This window comes from Dermochelys coriacea, chromosome 6 (genome assembly GCF_009764565.3).
Source record: "Dermochelys coriacea isolate rDerCor1 chromosome 6, rDerCor1.pri.v4, whole genome shotgun sequence".
NCBI lineage: Eukaryota > Metazoa > Chordata > Testudines > Dermochelyidae > Dermochelys > Dermochelys coriacea.
Window position 1 is genome coordinate 87,232,625 of NC_050073.1, and position 15,147 is coordinate 87,247,771.

General features: G+C 43.2%; 1 protein-coding gene across 1 annotated transcript in view; it reads left to right on the forward strand.

The window, feature by feature from the left end:
- Positions 1-14,875, forward strand: part of LRRC74A (leucine rich repeat containing 74A) — a 30,122-nt gene extending 15,247 nt beyond the window's left edge. Inside the window, exons 11-14 of the mRNA XM_038407033.2 lie at positions 1,607-1,750; positions 4,141-4,248; positions 5,084-5,169; positions 14,251-14,875. Coding sequence (XP_038262961.2) covers positions 1,607-1,750; positions 4,141-4,248; positions 5,084-5,169; positions 14,251-14,875 — 963 coding nt within the window. The remainder of the gene's footprint in view (positions 1-1,606; positions 1,751-4,140; positions 4,249-5,083; positions 5,170-14,250) is intronic.
- The last annotated feature ends 272 nt before the right edge of the window (positions 14,876-15,147 follow it).

Sequence of the window (15,147 nt, forward strand, 5' to 3'; positions counted from 1 at the left end):
GCAAGTAAAGACTCATATCAAATATTCTATAAAAAGCATGATTCACAATAACTAATACTAAAACATATGATAAAAGAAAATAGTATGAAATACTAAACCAAAATAGAAGGTATCAAGATGAATTTCAGAGTCTTGGTAACTTCACTTGGGGTAATAAACATGGTGTTATTTTCCTTGAGCTTTGGAAGCCTGTCACACTGACAGAAAGCAGAGGCCTCCAGGAATCTCCTTACCTAGCTTGATGTTTTATATAATTAAATAAGCAACTAACAAGCATTTGAGCAATCATATTATCCAAGCATCATGTTTCTGAACATAATTTTAAGTGTCTCTTTAAAATGTCAGTAAAGGCAAAGACAAGTTTGTAATAATCTAACATAATAAAAATCAATTATAATAATGTCATTAATAACTAGTTTTGCATCAATATTGAAGTTTACCCCCTACAGGTAGCTATAAAACCTTAAGATAGAATATTGTATTAGTGCTGTTCTTGCTATGCCTGCTCTGGGGATAGTTGAGGTAAGTTTGATTTTCAGAAATGCTGAGCCCCCACTTCTCCATCAAAATCAGTGGGCACTGCAAGTGCTCAGCATCTCTGAAAACCAAACTCTTAGTCTCCAGATACTGCCGATATGTAACCTTTCACCAGCACTACATTCTTAGAGCCCTGCAAAACCACAGGTATCCGCTTTATATCCGTGGACCATTTCTGCAGATAGCAGACGGTAAGAGCTGGGTGGGCAGCTGTGAGGAACCATGGCACGGATCCACCTGCCCTGGGCAGCTGCTTGGGGGCAGGGACACTGGGCGGGTGGCTGCTTGGGATCCACGCCCAGGGCAAGTGGAGGGTCCACCATGGCTCCCCACAGCTGCCCACCTGGCTATTACCGTGGCAGGGCTGCAGCTCTGAGCTGCCCCCCTCCCTGCTAGAACCAGGTTGGGGAGAGCCACACTGGTAGCTGTGGGGAGCCTAGGTCTCTCCACCTGCCCTGCGTGGCGGGCTGGGACACTGGGTGGGGGGCTGCTTGGGCCTCCCACCCAGGGCAGGTGGAGGGGCTGCTGTAGCTCTCCACAGCTCCCAGAACCCCTCCCAGATTCCCCTGTCCCTGTAGGGTAGACTATAAAGAGGCATTATTGGGGAAACTAACCCCTTTGACTTTAGAACACAATTTTAATATTCTTTTTCTGCAGAAAGCCAAGCAATAATGAGCAGGTTATATGTTGACCAAGTGGGGAGGGGACCATCTCCTAGTAATCTTCTGATGACTGACTATTCGAGCAAGGTGGCAGATGTGTTTCAGCTTGATAGGCATTTGTCTTGTGTCAAACGGAAGTAAATTTTGTGTATCAGCAGTGGTGATGGGTAGTGAGGATAAAGAAAGGGAATATATGCTCAGAGGCTGAAGCACTGGAGAGTCTTGGGCCCCCAGTGGGATCCACTAAAGGAGAGAAGATATAAGGCACAGGGAGAATAGTTAATATTGACATAAGATGGGGTTCATTAATACAGGAGGTTTCTTACTTTCATTAAACACCAAGGCAGGCTGGACAATATGGCTGGGATACCTGTGCTCAGTGTAGTGTCCTCTTTCCCCTACATTAGAATGTGCTTGTGAATGGAAGCTTCCTCAAGCTGCTGGATGTGGTGCGTCAGGTGCACCCTGAATTAGATGTCATCTATGGTGGGGTTCGAGGCTTCATCTCCAAGAAGCCTGAACAGCGTCCAGACCCCATGAAGCTGATTCAGGTGAGCAGTCCAGATTGGTTCCATAGTCTCTCCACACCAGTGCACAAACTCTGGGCTACTGCAGAGAGGGGTGAGCTTTCTTCTCAGCAGAAAATTCATCCAGTCAGGACCCTCCAGAAGAAGCCACATAGTCTCCTCTTGTATTGTGAAATGGAGCATTCCATAGCCACACATTAAATTCCATGTAGAATTACTTAACAAATCTTTCTGGTTTATAGGAGAAACACATGGCTGGGGATTGGATGGCTCACAGGAGTCTGAATAGGCTACAAACTTTTTTTTTAACCTCTAGTCTGATGGTTTGAATCTCATTCAGGTCAGTAGTGACTAAAAATCATTAGTAATACTAATTCTGTGACTTTGGATGACAGCTTTAATCCAAGGCTTTCAAAGCACTTTATAAAAAGGGGTCAGTATTATCTCTGTTTTACAGGTGAGGAAACTGAGGCACAAGGAAGTTAAATGGCTTGCCTAATTTCACACAGCAAGTCAGTGGCAGGGTTGAGAATATAACCCAGCTTTTCTGATTCCCAGTCCTATTCGATAATCCTCTGACAGTACTGCTCCCTTGTCTAACCGTCGGATGAGCTGTCTGAAACATGTTGGTGAAGCTCAGTTCAGATCATCACAAAACCCCCACTACTCCTGTTGAACTTAATAGGACCCCTAGTTGTCACACTTTTGGAGCCTTCAAGATTAAGCTACACAAGATATTATATGATTTATTAACAAAGATTGCCAGAAACTTTATATAACTGGCTATTTTCAAAGGCCTGTAATTTCTACAAATGACAGCAGGTGGCGATGTCCCCCTTGCTGAGACAGGAGAGTTATAAAATGAGACCATTTTCCACCAAACGCATCTGATGAAGTGAGCTGTAGCTCACGAAAGCTTATGCTCAAATAAATTTGTTAGTCTCTAAGGTGCCACAAGTACTCCTTTTCTTTTTGCGAATACAGACTAACACGGCTGCTACTCTGAAACCTGTCAAAATGAGACCTGGTGATCTGGATAAAACTTTTTTCATGACCAGGCTGCTACTACTAACCTGGCTGCATTCCTTAGTGTCTAAGCAGAATATTATCCAGTTAGCCTTTGCAACACTATATGTGGCTTTGAATAAGTGTGTTGGGATTTATACAAGGTGCTAGGAGACCTAGTGTACAGCTTGGGTGCTCTTGGAACAGCTGGTTGCACTGAAGGTGGGAGAAGTGTTGAGAGCCACAGAGAATTGTTCACTGTGTGTACGGATCTTGGTGGCCAACACAGACCTGGGATGAGAGTGAACAGCAAAGAAGATGTGTTTGCAACAGAATATGGTATCAAAAATAGACAAAGCTGTTTTGGGTTGCATGTGCAGAAGCACCACAATTTACAGCAAGAAAATGCTATTCCCTCTCTACATGGCATCAGGAATAAAAAAAATTATTAAAGCTAATGTTAAAATTATATACATCTGGGTATAATGCTTAAATTATCCAAAAGTACAAAGTTTGGTTTAAAATATCATAAAACACAGAAGATACATAATCTGCAATATCCCAAATTAAGGCTGATAAATTTAACAATACAGTTTAAATATTAGCATCCAAATATTTAAGTACATCACTCATAAAAAGTTATACTAGAAGTAACTTGTGGAAAGCAAATATAGTAATGAGTGTAGATTGTCCCTCAGTAATTGAGGATATAGGATAGGTTGTCCCTCAGTAAATACAATCCATCAGAAAAGTATTTCAGTTACTTTCCTGACTTCACTTCTCAGTGGCACTCTAGCTCATTTATCCTAGAATATTGCATTCAGGTCTGGACTCCTTGGGACCAGTAAGACATTGTCAGACTGGAGGGAGTTCACAGAAGGGAATAAAAATGAGCAGGCACCTGGAGGAAGGGACTGACTTAGAAGGATAGATCCAAAGAACTAAATATTTATCATTTGATCAAACGATGACTTGTGTGGTGAGGACTTGAGAATCATATATAAATATTTGAAGGATAAAGAGCAAGGAGACAGAAGAATTATTTAGGGTTGTTCCAATGGGGTCTAAGTAGGAAGAACTGGATGAGCCTGAGCAAAGGAAAATTTAACCTGAAAATCAGGACAAATGGCTCCATCAGATCAGTGCTACTCAAAGTGATGGTCCACGGACCGGTGCCGGTCCACGAGCCATCAGCTGCCGGTCTGCGTGCACATTGGGGAAAAAAATTGCCAGTCCCTGACATCAGATAGCTTGAGAAGCACTGCATTAGATGCTCAGATACCACAATAACGAGCACAGTATAAATACCTAGAAAGATACCAGACTGCAGAATAGTCTCCCTAGGGAAGTGATGGAGGCAGTTACTGAACACTATTTCAGTTTTATCTTTGTTTCTCTGCTTCTCCTAGAACTACTTGGATGAGCGCAAGTTGAGACTCTGGGATTTCTTTAGGAACATGGACAAAGATGGAAGTATGAAGATCCCTGTGGCAGAATTCCAGAAAGCCATGATGCAGGTGTGCTTCAGAAACAGTACCTTCTAATTTTCTCAGGGTAGCGTATTGTTATGAGGAAGCTCACACTGCTGAAGCCTGCAGCTGGTGCTGGTTGAGCCCTGCTGTGAGGAAGCTCACACCATTAGGCTAACTCCACATGTGCCATGAGAAACACTTATCCCTGAATGAGGCACAAAGGAAATGTCATGAGACCTAATATATGATGTGGGTGCAAAATAGCCATGGATCCATTCTGGAATAACATTAACCATGTAAAATCCCAGTATTCCAACTCCCACCTATCTTGGTTCCTTCAGGGTACTTAAAAGAAACATAGATGATGAACGGAGACTGAGTGTGTGGAATATGTCTATTGGATCTTTATGGATGATCTCTGCACAGTGCTATGGGAAAAAACAAAGCCACTCCAGTCCCTGCCAACACATCCTGAGGAAAAAATCCCTCCTTGGCCCCAACTATGGTGATCAGTTCAACACTGCCTGTGAGAAAGCATCCACAGTTCAAGTTTAATCTTGTTTACACCTGACAAAGAAGGGGTGCAAAAAACAACTGCATTTTTTCTTGAATGCTTGGAAATGTGGATTTGGCCACCTACTAAAATTCTCCCCTCCCTTTCTAATTGCTTCAGGCTTATTAAATATACTTATTAAATATACTATATTATATATACTATATACTATATTAATATACTTATTAAATAGTGATTGCTTCTCATGCTGGTAAAAAGAGTTCTTTGTGCAAAGAAGCCACGCTGTCTGGCACCATTTGTATTTCAGCCACTGGGAGCCACAAGAGGAGAGAGAATCAAAATCTCCTTTCTCCCTTCTCCCACCAGCAATCAAAAATTCCACTAGATCGAGCCCAGATTGTGGAACTGGTGCACAAATTGGACCAGCACCGGACAGGGATGGTGGATTACAGGTGAGTGAAGCATCTCCTGCACTTGCTTTCTCTCTCATTTTCTTCTTTTCTTTATTTGTCTCATTTCTGATTGATCCTGAATGAACCTAGGCTAGTTCACTCTGGAGGGGAGGACACAGCTGGGGCACATGGCATTGGTCATTCAGGGATCCCTCTTACTCTGTGACATGATCCAGACTGCCTTTTTGAGTAGCCTAGAGGTGAGATTACCAGCTGCATGCGTAGCAACCCTTTTGATCCAGGCCAGAACTTCTATATTTTTCTGCACTCTTCTCATATACCACAAAATCCCTCATGTTTCCAAGCCTGCCGTGAAATGGCATGAATCTCACAGCGGAATGGCATTTTCAGTGCTGCACATGTTGTTGTGTGACAGTTATGGACTCTCCAGGTATCATCTCAGCATCGCCCTCCACTCTGAATCCCAGAAGAAGATTCCAGAAAGGTAGCAAATCTCTGCTTTCAGACCCTCTATTCCATCCTGAGAGACCTCCATTTCTTTGCTTCCTTATATGATCCTTCTTCTTAGGGGTCCCAATCTTCCGCACAAACCTGCTTTCAAACCACAGCGCCTTTCATAATTCCGAATAAATATCAGCCTTTAGCAGTAGTGTGGACGTTCTGAGAGTCTGAGTGGTCGGACACTCCAAGGCTGTTAGGAGCTGCAGGCCAAGCCACTTGTCCTGGGAAAGGAAATTGCCCCTAGATTTGCAGTCTAACATGCGACTGATTATCTCAAAGCTCTGATAATTTTGCCTGAATATCCTCACTCTTCAAACACTGCCATGGATTTTAAATATTTCATATTGTAGTCTAGATTTAAGGTCTGAAGCAGATGGGCCAGTTTTGCAAATGTTAATCTAGTCTATCCAGCTGGGTGTATTTCATGTGCCATAGTGTTACTGTCACACATATAGCTAAGAGATGGGACAGATCTAACTTTGATGTCCAGATCGCTCCCACTTCAGACAGTTTTTTCATTGCCTTCTCAGTGTCTTTCAGGCATCTAGGAGGAGGGAGAAGGTTTATTAAACTGGTTTAAAATGCTGATTTCTCTTCTTTCACCTTTTAAATAAGTAATTTAAAAGAGAAGCAGACGGCACAGAAGCCTAAAGAAAAGGAGGAGGAGGAACCTTAGGAGAGAAGACGGGAGGCAGGTCAGCTGGTGAAAGGTGGAAGGATAAGTGCTGGAAAGAAGCTAAAACAAAGTGACTTATGGCTTGGGAAAATAGAGGAATGGGGGACTTTTGATAGTCAAGGCTACTGAATCTAAAAAATAAAGCTTACATTCCCCTGCATGTCTGGGACAGGTTTGTGAAGATTGTAGTATAGTCCTGTTGACCAAGTGGAGAGAAGATAGCTCCATGAGAGGCCAGGTACCAGCACATCTTGCTCCACAATGTGGGAGTGCTGCACTTATTTGCAGAGAGGGAGAAGGAGGAGGGCTATAATGGAGGAGTCCCGTGGAGTTATATGCTGCTATTGCCCCCTTTCTGGAGCAGTGTTCTAAATGAAGTCCTGTGCAGACACCACCAGACAGATCTTACCAGCCTTGATACAGGGACCTTGAAGGCAAGAGAATTAAAGAAGGGAGCAGCCACACTTAATGCTGCCAAAGGATTAAGAGGAATAAGGGTTTAAACCAGGGGTCGGCAACCTTTGAGAAGTGGAGTGCCAAGTCTTCATTAATTTAAGGTTTTTCATGCCAGAAATAAATGTTACACTTACAGGGCCTCCCCGATGGAACCCCAGGCTGGCAGAGGGCTGAAAGGTGCTGGCAGCCAGGACCCCGGCTGGCAGGGGCCGGTGGACAGAACCCCAGACCGGCAGTGCGGGTGGCCGACGGAACCCCAGACCAGCAGCGGGCTGAGTGGCTCAGCGCGCTGCCGGTCTGGGGTTCCATCTGCCGCCCGACTCCTGGTCTGGGGTCCCAGCTGCCGGCACCGCTCATCCTGCTGCTGGCCTGGATGGATGGAACCCCGGGCTGGCAGCGGACTGAGCAGGGCCGGCAGCTGGGACCCTTGCTGGCAGCAGAATGCCACTAAAAATCAGCTCATGTGCCGCCTTTTGCACATGTGCCACAGGTCGCCAATCAATGGTTTAAACAAATATATCCAGGAGGAAAGATATAGTAGAAAGGCAGGAGTGGGATGAAATCCATGACAGACCAAAAATTGCTGGGATACTGAATTGCTTTTTAAAATCTGTCTTTAACAAGAAAAATAAAGAGGTCTGACAATTACTAAAAAGTAATGGAGATCTTTTAAATATGATAAACAGGTAATACCTTGGAAAATATGAACAGGTAGAAATTAGTAGATCCAGATGAAATGCACTTCAGGATGTTTGGGGAATTGCTAAAAATTGACTGTGCTGCTAACAAATGTTGGACAAATGGGGAATTGCTATACTAGAGGATTGGAAAAAAGCTATGGGGGTATCAATTGTCAAAAAAGGAAAGAAGAATGATCCTGGCAATTACTATCTGGTAAGTCTTAACTTCTGCCCCCATCAAAATTCCCATCTAAAAACTCCATTGACTTAAAGTTAAAGTTACTCAAGTGTATTTCCTCACAACAATGCAAACTCTTACAACCAATGAAGCCATAAACTGAGGCAACAGTCACACTCAACACAAGACCGATCTCCAAGCATTAGATCACTATCACCATAGTTCTATTACTTTTCCAGAATTTACCTGTGTTCTCAATCTCTGTCTCCTCCACTAAATTTTGTCCTCTCTCTTACTCATACCTTTATCCTGAGCAGATGCTTTTGTCTGACCTAAGAGCTTCTCTGCTGCCATCAACTCTCCCCCAGATCCTAGTTTAAATAATCCCCTCAAATCTTGTTATGTGGAGGTAATGGGTTGAATGCTAGGAAGATGAGATGTAAGAATACTGGAACTGAAGCTAGGGATTTCTGTGTGTGGACACTGAGTGGGTTGAATAGTGAAGAGGTGATGAGGGGGAGAGGAAATTAATGTTTGATGAAAAAGAACATAAGAACGGCCATATTGGATTAGACCAATGGTCCATCTAGCCCAGTATCCTGCCTTTCCACAGCAGTCAATGCCAGGTGCTTCAGAGGGAATGAACAGAACAGGGCAATTATCGAGTGATCCATCTCCTGTTCTCCACTCCCAGCTTCTGGCAGTCAGAGGCAACAGACACCCAGAGTGTTGGATCCCTGACCCTCTTGGCTAATACTCATTGGTGCACAGGCACCAACTTTTTTCTGCACTAGTGGGAGCTCACGCACCCCCCCACTCCTGGCCCCGCCCCTGGTCCTACTCCACCCCTGCCCCAAAGTTCCTGCCCTAACTCCGCCCCTCCTGCCCCTATTGGAACCCTCCCAAAATCCCCGACCTGGCTCCGCCTCCTCCCCCAAGCGCGCCGTGTTCCGCCCCCCCCAGGCTTGCCAGGGGAAACAGCTGTTTCGCAGCTCAAGAGCTGGGAGTGAGTGGGGAGAAGAAGGACGCTGCAGCACGCTCAGGGGAGGAGGTGGAGTGGAAGCGAGCTCGGGTGGGAGGGCAGGGAGCTGCTGGTGGGTGCAATTTTTCCCCATGGGTGCTCCAGCCCCGGAACACCCACAGAGTCGGCACCTATGCATGGGTGGACCTATCCTCCATGAATTTATCTAATTTTTTTTTAACCCAGTAATAGTTTTGGCCTTCACAACATCCCCTGACAATGAGTTCTACAAGTTGACTGTGCGTTGTGTGACAAAGTACTTCCTTTTGTTTGTTTTTAGCCTGCTGCCTATTAATTTTGTCAGGTGACCGCTGGTTCTTGTGTTACAAGAACAATGTTGTAGCTAATGAACTGAAAGCCTCATCTCTCCTCTGTTGCTATGTGAAAGATCCACACAAATGACAAGGCAAACTGACAAACTAAAGGATCCAATCCTTCAAGCAGTTACTGCCAGGCCTAATGCAAGGTAGCATGAGTAGGACCACTTGAAATCAGTGGACCTGATCCTCTGTTGCCCTACACTTTTATTATTGTTATTATTATTATTATTATTATTATTATTACTATTACTAATCATCATCATCATAGTGCCAGGAAGTCCCAGTCATGAACCAGGACCCAACTATGTTAGGTGCTGTACAAACACAGAACAAAAATACAGTCCCTGACCCAAAGAGTTTACAATCTATACAAACTGAATGCAAAGTGGGGGTAGAGGAGGTGTTAGAATGCTAGCATGGTGATTTTATAGTATGTTACACCCGCTTCACATTCAGTTTGCACAGGTGTAAATGATTACATAGATACAGGGCAGCAGAGAACCAGGCCCATGGTGCTACTCACAGTAGTAATCACTAGGCTTGGCAGTAAATGGCTGCAGGCTCAGACCCTGATTGACTATACAGAGAATCAGGGAAATTGACTGTACCCATAGCAGTCAAATGCATAGTCAAATGCACAAAATAAACAATCTGAAATCACAGAGAAAATATTGATTTTACTCTTTCATTTCTAGGAATTTTATGGGTCACTTATAATAAAACTATTTAAGACTAGAGGTCAGCACCACCATGTTGTACGACAGAAACTTGACAAAATTACTGGACTTAGTGACGGACATTGGCGGGGAGTTATGTCATTCAGTCATTCAACCTGTAAAATAGCGCACATAATTTTCCACACTGGAAAAAAAACAGTAACCTAGTAGCTAGCTAATAATAATAAATTCATTGAGATTTTTAGCTGAAAGGTGCTGTACAAGTGCAAAGTATTATGTTTAAAATAAGCAATTACTCTTCTCTGTGACTTCAAAATCTGTTTCAAGGCATAGCAAGAGCCTGGATATGTTCAATGTATAATTATTTTTATAAATTATTTTATTACTGGATTAATTGCCTAGTAACTTGGCTTTCTTCCTGAAATGACACCATAGTGATGAATTGTTTGTTAGAAATACATATACTTCATGGCAGAGGAAGGGACAGCTAGAAAAATACAATTGCTAACTTTTAATATTTAATATTCTGTATTCAAATGATGTTAACGGTTTATCTAAAATTGCCGATCGCAAAAGGCTGTGAGTTCAAAGGAAGCTACCCTGTTTAGTACAGTGCAGTCTTCTGAAAGCTTACATAGAATAGGGTTCTGATTGTAGATGAAGTGGTGAGCTGTAATAGAAAAAAAAAAGGCTTAATGGAGACCTGGTGTGTGGCACCGTAGCCGTAGAATAATACAAGTAATAAATAATAATAATCCTGGAAACCAGCCTGCAAATAATTGTACTCATGTTGAATTAAATGGAATTACACAAATGAGTAAAATTACTCATGAGTAAATGTTGGCAGAATTGGGCCCAAAGTTTTTCTAATGAAAATCTGCATTCCTGAGTTTTTGGGTGGGAACCATGAAACCAATGAAAGTTAACACGACTGCTTAAACTTTGGAGCCCAGCACCAGAAATTGCAAACCAATTTCCACTTATTTTTTAAGGCTGGATAAGGAAAAGAATTTCATCATTGAATGTTAATCAAAATAAAATTTAATGTGTATAGTCTAAAGTTGCCCTTGGGTTATTGAATCATTATTTACAACTGAGCAGAAACTGGTTTCTATTGAGTTCACTTAGGACCTGATCCAAAGTCCACTAAAATCAATGGGTAACCTTCCATAAATTTCAAGGGGCTTGGGGTCAGGCTCTAAGTGCTGAAGACAATTCTTAGTGCTATAGCATCTGCCAGCAGCAAACTTAGATATATCAGACTCTTCACAGGTGATGCGATTCCTTTTCCTTATTTTAACAATGCAATGACATTCTAACTTATTTTCTGGTTTAAAAATCAATTAAAGCATTTTTAAAAATGCATATTTAGCATTAATCCCATCCAAACCCCACTATCCAACTGAGCTTCATGAGAAATGTGTGACTAAAGCTGCACAATCCTCACGCTAAACTCACCTTGGGCAGCTCCCCATCCCTGCTGTTGCTGGTGGAGGAGTGGCCAGGCAGGTCTGCAGGCACATGCCTCTGTCTGTTGGCTCCACCCCCCACCTCGCTCCCATTGGCCACAGTTCCTGGCCAAATTGCTGGGAGATGCAGAGTCAATGCTCGGGGACGGAGGCAGCGTGCAGAGCTGCCTATCCATGCCTCTGTCAGCAACAGCAGGGTCAGGGAGCCACTTGTGGAGAGCCACCCAAGGTGAGCACCCTCCACTGACCTCAAAATTTTTTACCATGGACACTTGTGTCCATGTATGGACACATTACCAACCCCTGGTTAAAATTGTTTCAGACAGAAGGTGTGGTTTTTATTTCTATTTTTTAAAATGATGATGTTGTGACAGGTTGGATCACAGAATCCGCCTTGGGACTGCCAATTGATGCGCCGAGACTACCTCTGAGCTTGTTTTCCCTGGCAGCTTGGGACTTCAGTGCCCTGCCTGGTTTGAGCCAGACTCACTAGTCTGCTACAGGTTTCAGAGTAGCCGCCGTGTTAGTCTGTATTCGCAAAAAGAAAAGGAGTACTTGTGGCACCTTAGAGACTAACAAATTTATTAGAGCATAAGCTTTCGTGAGCTACAGCTCACTTCATCGGATGCAAATGCATCCGATGAAGTGAGCTGTAGCTCACGAAAGCTTATGCTCTAATAAATTTGTTAGTCTCTAAGATGCCACAAGTACTCCTTTTCTAGTCTGCTACAAACACAGACCCAGATTTCAACAACGTCCCCCATATGCTTCAGGCTTAACTGAAAACAGCTTAAGAAGTGTTCCTGTCTCCAACTTTCAGATGCCCAGCTCCCAATGGGTTCCAAACCTCAAATAAATCTGTTTTACACTGTATAAAGTTTATACCGCATAAACTCATAAATTGTTCACCCTCTACAATACTGATAGAGAGATATGCACAGCTGTTCCCCCCCCCCCCGGGTATTACATACTCTGGATTAATTAATAAATAAAAAGTGATTTTATTAAATACAAAAAGTAGGATTTAAATGGTTCCAAGTAATAACAGACAGAACAAAGTAAATTACCAAACAAAATAAAATAAAACATGCAAGTCTATGCCTAATACAGTAAGAAAGTGATTAGAGCTGAAATCTCACCCTCAGAGATGTTCCAGTAAGCTTCTCCTACAGACTAGCCTCTTTCTAATCGGGTCCAGCAATTCACTCATACCCCTGTGGTTACTGTCCTTTTTTCCAGTTTCTTTCAGGTATCTTTTGGGGGTGGAGAGGCTATCTCTTGAGCCAGCTGAAGACCAAATGGAGGAGTCTCCCAGGGGCTTAAATAGACTTTCTTTTGTGGGTGGAGACCCTCTCCTCTCTCCTACCCAGAATCCAGCTCTAAGATTGAGTTTTGGAATCACATGGACAAGTCACATGTCCATGCATGACTGAGTTCCTTACCAGCCAGGCGACATTCCTGGGAAAGCTCAGATGTGGATTGGTGTCTCTAAGTTCATAGTTAGCTTAAGTGTTTTTGATTGGGCACTTACTGAGACTAGTCTTTTCTCAGGAAGCTGACCAACTGCTTCACTGAGCCTACTTAAAATAAAACAAGAACATAGCCAATATTCACAGCTTTGAATACAAAAATGATACATGCATACAAATAGGATGAATATATCCAGTAGATCATAATCTCTGCAGAGATATGTTACATGGCATATCTAGCATAAAACATATTCCAGTTATGTCATATTTACTTTCATAAGCATATTTCCATAAAGCATTATGGGGTGCAACGTCACAGATGTTTCTTCTAAAAAGGAAACTATACGGTGATTTGCAGGAAACATTTCCTAAGGGTGAGATTTCAGATTATGATGTAGTCTCCTTGCCAAGAGAAGGCCTAGGTCCATCACTTGGGTTATTTAGAACTAGGTCTGAATTAAGCTCTAGAACAGAATAGTCTTCAGGGAAGAATCTGGCTCTGCCCCTACTAGGATAGACTAGATGGGACATGATAGATAATTTACATCTCTAACTTTTCTAAGCAAAGATGATCCTCAGGACTATGATGTGGAAATATTTGTGGGCAGACTGAACTACAGGAAGTGGGAAGGGGGTTTACCACAGTCTCTGCTAATTTCTTGTATTTGTGGCCCTCCTCTGACCACCTGGGGGCTGGAGTCTTTAGGACTGTTATACTAGCTTTCGTTTTCTTCTGGCTTCTCTGAATTAAATTAAAATTTGAGCTCCGCATTACCAGTTTATCCAGTGTACCAAAACTTCCCCAGAAAATTGTCTGGTTGTAAAGTGTGTCTAGTAGGAGCAGGTTGAAATCACCGCCCATGCTCTGATATCATTACATTGCTTATCCAGAGTGACTTTCACTTACAGTTAGCTACCTGCTACGGAGACTATCCATACTAGAGCTGTGTGGATAACTAATTGATTTGTCAGTTTGGTCAGTAAACCAGAAAAAATAATAATTTTGTATTGTCCCAAAACAATTTTTTTTAAACAAAACAATTCTTAAAAAGTTCAGTTTGACCCCTAATAAAATGTTTTATTCTAATTTTTTTTAACTTATAACAATTTTTAAATAAAATTCTAAACAAAAAGTTGTTTCAAATCAAAAAGTAAAAACATTTTTGGACTTTTTGGGGATTTATTTTTTAACTGAAAGAAGTCAGTCAGTTCAACACAAATTCGCAAAATGTTTTTGTCAATCCAAGTCTGCCTTTGGTGAAAAAAAGTTTCATCTGAAAAATTTCACCTAGCTCTAGTCCAGACAAAATCCCACAGCGCTTGCCTGTGCCTTCACACTGCACTGCACAGAGAGCATAGGCTACAGTACGCTGACCTTCTCCAATGTGTGGGGGCTGTAACCTCTGCAAGATCTTGACAGTGTATGATTCAAAGGCAGTCAAAGCATGAGAAGACGAATCCAAGATAGTGTTTTGGGCTCATCAGCATCTAGAGCCTCCTACCTGTGGCCAGAAAAGAGAATGGACCCAGGCAATAGGGAGCAGCAAGTTGCCCTGATTAACTGTAGAGCTTTGCTTCCTGAGGGAACAGATGGATGTCCTACAACCACAGTAACCATCTGTTTACTTCCTATTTTCTCTGCCCCCCCTTCTTCACTATCTCTTGCTGCATAGAAGCCTAGTGGACACACAGAAGCAGATGGTACGAGACCAGTGGAGGCAGCTAAGGAGGAAAGAGTCACGGCAGAAGAAGGAGAAGCACAAGAGTGAGCGAGTGCTGCAGACTTTCAAGAATGCTGTGGAAATGGTCACATCACGCAGTTCCCTGGTGATATGCTCTGGCCAGAAGCCACTGGCACTGCCCAAGTCTCACCCTGCCCATTTCTCAACCACTTCTCTCAGCTCATGGTGCCAACCAGCCACCACAAGGGAACCCACAAGCAGCCAGAACTCTGCTGAGCCAGCATTCAGTGAGCAAAAGGGCCCCTCCAACCATCAACTGTCCCAGGGTGAACCACATTCTGCCTCACGGGGCATGTCAACCTCTGACCTGGAAGTGAAATTCTACTCCCAGCCCAAGCTCAGCATCTCAGAAGCCCAAACCCACTCCCAGTACAGCATAGCATCCTCTGACCTGGAAACATACTCCAAGGCCCAGTCTAGTGAAAATGCCACTTCTTACAGGGTGATGCCACAGGAGACCAGAAGTTCTGCTCATGAATCCCACTACTTGGCCAGGAACTGCCATGCTGCCTCAGCACCACAGAAGCTTGGGCACAGTGCTAAGTCATCCAAATGACAAGACTGAGGTGATGGGAAATGACCATCCCAACAAGGGGTCAGGGAAGTGGTGATGGGGGTCTCAGAGGGTGATAGTACATAGGGATGTGTGTGGTTTATTTCCTGGTAACAAACCCATCCCCTTTCTTTTATCCCCTTTTCACTGCAGTTCATCTGTGTTGTGCTACAGAAATGCCCTACCTAGCCAAATGCAAGCTACTAAAATTCACACCTCTCACACACTCAGGTGAGGGGAAATAATACCCAGGACCATAAGGGACAGTGGAACTC